The sequence below is a fragment of the Adiantum capillus-veneris genome, chromosome 19, assembly GCF_014529385.1.
Source record: "Adiantum capillus-veneris isolate H3 chromosome 19, ASM1452938v2, whole genome shotgun sequence".
NCBI classification, from domain to species: Eukaryota; Viridiplantae; Streptophyta; class Polypodiopsida; order Polypodiales; family Pteridaceae; genus Adiantum; species Adiantum capillus-veneris.
Window position 1 is genome coordinate 1445529 of NC_140949.1, and position 6000 is coordinate 1451528.

The following is a 6000-nucleotide window of genomic DNA, read 5'->3' on the forward strand; positions in this document are numbered from 1 at the left end:
AGCTCGTAGGAAATCACAGGTTTTATTTTGTCACGTGTACATCTAACCTATGTGTACGTGAACAAGCTACTTCATGACAGGGGTTCAATTCAGTTAGCTTAGGAAGTGTTCTGGCACTTATGTGAGTTTGTTCGCAGACCGTGCATGTCCAGGCACTTAGATTAGATGCATATCCTCTGGTTGCACACAGCATGATCATCAGATTACCATCAAAACCCATCAGGAGCATTTTTACAGTGCACAGACCTATTTTCCCTATTTTAGCTATTAAGTGACTTTTGTTGGGAACTGGGTAGGGCAATTTGACTCAGCAAGTATATAAGAAAACCTAGTGCTAGCACTTTCTGGCAGAAGAGGCAGCAGGAACCAAATGTTCAACAGGCACCTTCTCAACAAGACCTCCTCGGCAGTCAACATAGCATTTTCAGCCAAGGACAAGCCCAGCGTTTTCAGCTTTGCAGATCAGCCCAGCGTTTTGCATTTGCAACAACCTAGCGACAGCAGATCATGGATCAGCCCTAGCGTTGCAGAAACAGCAGAATTAGCCCTAGCGTTTTTGGACAACAGAACCCTTAGCGTTTTGCAGATTCACCGCAACAAGACCAACACATGCATTAGCATTTTGCATTTTCAGCATCAAGACACCGCAGAACAACCCGAACTTTGCAGATCTCACCTTCCCGCAGCAGATCCTCGCCGCACAGTTAGATCAGCCCAAGTTTGCAGATTCAGCCCGGAAAATGCAGATTTCAGCATCTGCATTTTCAGCGGATCGTTGTCGTCACCAACGGAGTCAAAATTCAACAAATAAAGATTTGCAGATTTCAGCCATTAGCGTTTTCAGATTTCAGCCCGTCTCGTGGTCGTCCTCATCGCCGTCGACATCGTCGGCAAGTCCATTGCATTGTAGAGATTTGTGCAATCAATAGTAGACCACTCCCGCCATAGAGAGTGGGGCCTTCGGAGGAGGGTTTGACAACATTCTGGTGTCGTATTCTTCTCTCTCTATCTCTCAGTCTCAGCACCTTCATTCACAGTGTTATCCACTTTGTTTGTGATCACTTGCACTCTCTCACTAGAGGAACGGAAGGCTCTCCCTTCCGTGAGTAAAAGGAAGCCTTGAGCACAGTTCGAAGCACTCATCTTGAGCAAAGTTCAACATTCACTTCCGCTGCACCTTACATATTCCCTCTTTGAATACAATAAAGAAATACCGAAAGGGGCGCCAGACTTTGGGGCCAATAGGTGTCGGCGTCTGCTCGGAGCAATCTAGCTTTCGAGACGTGTGTTTTAAGTGATAATTCCCATCACAGGTTCTTTCTTTAAAGGTTTCTCTAAGTCCTAAAGTCTAAAGTAAAGTAAAGAATCCAGGTGAAAGCCTACGTCTACCGCTCTACAGGCCAGTTTCATCAAGTACGCCGAAAGATGATTCTCTATTACAAATGAAATAGCAGTAGCAGAAACAACTGGAACAAACCTGCCTTAAGCTTTACATCAAGGACATGAGTCTTTCCTCTATGTACAAGGGTAATCTTTTTGTTGCAAGTATCCACCATAGCATGCAACCTGTAACACCATGGGATACCCAATAACACATCACAGCCCTCAAGTGCCATAATATGAAACTCTTCTGAATCCACATAGCTCTGAATGTGCAAATGAAGCTTCCCCAAAATGGGAGTAAAAGGCTCTGAATGACCTGGGCATGCCAAACCTGCTTCACCTGTAACCTCCTCTGCACGAATGCCCAACTTGTCACGATTGTGACTATGCTACAATATTACATCTAGTCCTAGTTGCAGATACGCAAAGTGCCATGCCAAGGAGGACCGCTACGCTTGGATGGTCACGACTGTCACGATTGTGACTATGTTGCAGTATTATATATACTCCTAGTTGAAGATACGCTAAGTGCCATGCCAAGGAGGACCCCTACCCTTGGATGGTCACACCTCTTCGCCCAAAAGACGTGCCTCTTTGCCAAAAGCCACACTCCTTCGACGACTAGTCACACCCCTTCGCTCTACCGGTGCGACTCTTCGCCCAATGGTTGCAGCTCTTCGCCGAAAGGATGTGTCTTTACGTTTAAAGTCATGTCTCTTCACCATGAGACGTGTCTTTTCATTTGTGTCATCGTCGTAGGTCTCGGACTTGATGACGACACCACCATCGTCGTCGTCGTCACAATCACCATCGTCGTCGTCGACATCATCGTCATCAACATAGACCGCCAGTACCCGTCGTCGATATCATCGTCTTCGACACAGGACCATCTTCGACACAGAACCATCCTTGACTTCATCGTCTTCGACACAATGCCGTCATCGACTTCATCATCATCGACAAAGACCCTTAGTACCTTGTCGTTGACTTCATCGTCTTCGACATAAACCTCGTCGTCGACCTCCTCGTCTTCGACATAGAACACGCAGTACCCGTCGCAGACCTCCCTGTCTTCGACATAGACCCCTTCAACACCTCAATAGCATCAACATCAGTAGCATCACTACCCATTAGCATCAGCATCATTGTAGTAGCATTGTGCAAGAATAAAATAAGTACTTGCTCTAGCAACGGAGCAAGGGGGCCCTTGAGGGTTGGGACCTGACATCCCTGTGTCGTCTCTTTTCATTCTCGTGTCTCTCTCTTTCTTTCAGTTCAGTTCACTTCTTTCAAATTAAGTAAAGTGTCCCTTGTATTTGTGTGTAGAGTACTAGATCCGAGCAAAATCCTTAATCTCTTCTGCCGCACTTGACAGTACGGCTAAAAAATGCAGCCCCCATTTTTATTTCAACGCTTCTCTCTCTCTCAAAGTGGAAAATGCCAAAAATATGCCAAGTGGCACTCATGCATGGTTTTTCCGTTTTGTACCTTCCGATCTAAAAATATCTCAGCCGGTTGCTCAGTTGACTTTGCAGCAGAGTAATAAAATGTTTCTCGTCGTTCTGAAGCTAATGGCGCGAAGGGGTTACGTGGCCCAAAATAGGAGTTGCCTAAATTTTAGGAGATGCTTCCATTGGACTCTCACTAGTCATCTGACCATTTTTCACCACTGGGACCACGTCCAAAAATGCAATGTAGCCCAATTCTCGGGTGATTTTCTCTGGGTGACCCCACCTTATCACTGTGTCTCTATGGAGTTAATTTCCTAGTACCCACCAACTTATTAAGTGCGGCGAGGGAACCTGGATGACTTTGAACTGAACCTAGACACCCGTTTACTACTCGAATTCTAGTGCCGACCAACTTCCCGTCTGCGGGTGAATTTCACACTGGCCATACAATGTCCAACCATTTGCAACTTCAAAAAGAGGGTCTCAAAAATTTAACAAAAATCATCGGAAAGAAACCAACAACTAAGGTTAGTAGTTGCTACGTCCTCGTGACAGAGAATGAGATGGGAGAACATTTTTTCGCAATACCATTTCCAAATTGTTCTTGTTGCAGGAAAGAAGAATTCTGTGGCAGATAGGTTGTCTTGAAAGCCACAAGTATAGGCTATCTCGGCTATACATCACCAGAATTTTGACGATATGATTGATCAGTATGCTACCGATCCAGATTTATCAGACATCTTTGAAAGAATACAGAGTGGGAAGACAATAGCAGGTTATGCTCTAAAGGGAGGTTACTTCATGAGAAAGACCATGTTGTGTGTTACGCACGACTTGAAGAAAAAGGTGTTGTCAGTGTGCCATAATTCACCTTTTGCTGGGTATAGATGCATCGAGAGTACCTTGAAAGGGGTGGAAAAGTATTGTGTGCGTGCATGCGTGAATGTGTGTATGCGCGCGTGTGTGTGTGTCTTGGGGGCACTGCTTTTGAGAGCAAGGGATCCCCTATATGGGGCAAGGAGCTATAAAAGCACCCCTTGGAGATTCACTTTGGCACTACACACAAAGAGCACACAGAATTTATAATGGTCAAATCAGTCATGCAACATGTGATGATGTTTCATTAAAGATACCATGACAGAAAAAAGTAAAAAATCTAAAGAGCTAACATTGCAAAAGCTAAATGTTACTGCATATGTAATTAAAGAAACATAGGTCTTCGTCGTACTTAAACTATATGCGTTTTTTGTATATAGGAGATTGGAGAAATTTTTGCCCTACTGGCCCATTCTCCTTAATTGTGCAAGGATTATAGCTCTCACAAGCCAACAGAAGGAACGCACAATGTCCCTTCCTTCCCTAAAAAGGCTGTTGCTATTCTTTAGTTTCTCGTGTTGAGACACACACATAACTTGGCACAAGATTGTAGAATGATAAATGCATATGAGTTTAGGGCAAACCTTATAAAGGGCCTTGCCAAGGTCACGAGTAAGTGTGCCTTCTGCCATGCTCCTTCCCCAGTTATTACCCATGGCTCCAACAAAGTTAGAAAAATGTGCAAACTGTCGTTATTCAAAACATAAAGCATTATTGTTTGGGTCAATAAATGAATTAAATTGAATCGCATGCTTTCATATATCATCAGAGCACATGATCCTGTTTATTATACGAGTCCACCTGCAACATGATCTCCTCTAACTTCGCAAGCCATGGTGAGGGGGTGATTCAAAAGGTAATCTGTTACTCTAAAATGTGCTCCCATGACTGGACATGTACAGGTAATTTGCGTACAATTGATCATGTGGAAGTAGAGAAGTCATAGAATGCTTACAAAGAAAACGAACTTAGGGTTTCCATCATCCTCAAACTTGGTGAAGGAGGGGATGTGCTGTGGCTGGGGAATGCCAGCGCCAAAGCGACGCTTGCCCTTGCCTGCCCTTACTACCAACAAGAGGGAGCTCATGCGAGAATCTGGAGTCGTGAAGGAAGGGGAGAAGAGGCGCGGGGCCAGGATCGCCGATTTAAGTTCCACGCTTCCATAGCCACACTCCCTGCCTCTGCTGCTGCTTCCGCAATGATGACGATGGCTTCGCGCGAGCACGGCGTCCATGCTTATACTTGCCTCAGCAGCTGATGAAGAACTGCCCACATTTTATCCACAAATACTTTCTTCTCATTGAATTGTCCATATTTTTCTCGTGAATTAACGTGGGCAAGCCTCAAGTTCTCAACTATTTAGGGCGTGTTCAGACTGCCCGCATCCATCACACAGACACTCAAGCAGTGCCTCCAGCCCTTCCTTGGCCCTATGCATGGCCATTAAATTGTAGGCCTTCCCATTGGAGGTGAAGCTAAACTTGGTCAATGCTTCGAGGAGTGCAATGCAGGGTTATGTGTGCTCCTAAGGGCATGTTAAAGTGGTCAGGCAGCTCTAAAGTTCAAGGGCAGGCAAAGGGCAGCGGATATGTGTGCTTTATGTGGTTTTTTGGGCCAGAGTACTCTGCCATGGCGTCTATCAAAGGTGGTTGGTCGAAGTGTGCAAAGTGCAGGAGTAGAAGTGCCAGAGGTGGCCCTCAATGTGATCTACAGGTTAGTCTAGACGGCTCCTCAATCAAAGCTGTAGAGGGCAAATTATAGCGGTTTCAAGTTTGGAGTGGTTTGTAGATCCTTGCCGAACTAAGCAATAGCAAGTTTTGGATCAAGGTGGAAACAAATGCATGGGCCTGAAGTGCTTATCTTACGGTGCATGTTAGACTTTTCGGATCGACAAATCGGAGTTCGAACGGCCAAGATATGAGCAGTTAAAGTTTCATCGGGGGCTAATTATGTGTCAACTTGACTACCTCGATAGACGTGCCATTTGGAGTTCTTATGAGCTCCCCATGGTTTGCATGGATATTATGTGGCATGAGGAGGTCACAGTAAGTTACAAGGCCTTAATCAGAGTCCGAAATGGCGAGATACTGACGATCAAAGTTGGAGGCGATTGTCGACAAGAAGGTACCAAATGACTTTTGCCCAACTTTCTTTCAAGGTCCCAATGATGTCAAAGCGCATCAAGGTCCGAGGGGCTTGAAGTCGGCAACATAGGTCCTGTGGAGGCCTAACAGGATGTGAATCTGACCAATAAGCAGAAAATGGGGTGGATTTGAAAGTGGGGGTTAAA

The 6000-nt window shown here is 45.3% G+C and overlaps 1 protein-coding gene across 2 annotated transcripts in view; it reads right to left on the reverse strand.

Annotated features, from left to right (window-relative positions):
- The window catches only part of LOC147433457 (uncharacterized), a 50156-nt gene extending 45152 nt beyond the window's left edge, over positions 1-5004 (reverse strand). Inside the window, exons 1-2 of one of the 2 annotated variants that reach the window (XM_086490136.1) lie at positions 4666-5003; positions 4295-4396 (exon numbers count right to left, since the gene is read on the reverse strand). In XM_086490136.1, the coding sequence (XP_086346262.1) occupies positions 4295-4396; positions 4666-4944 (381 nt within the window). In that variant the 5' untranslated portion in view covers positions 4945-5003. Of the gene's footprint in view, positions 1-4294; positions 4397-4665 lie in introns of both variants that reach the window. The other variant, XM_086490137.1, reaches the window with a different exon arrangement.
- Positions 5005-6000: the final 996 nt, after the last annotated feature.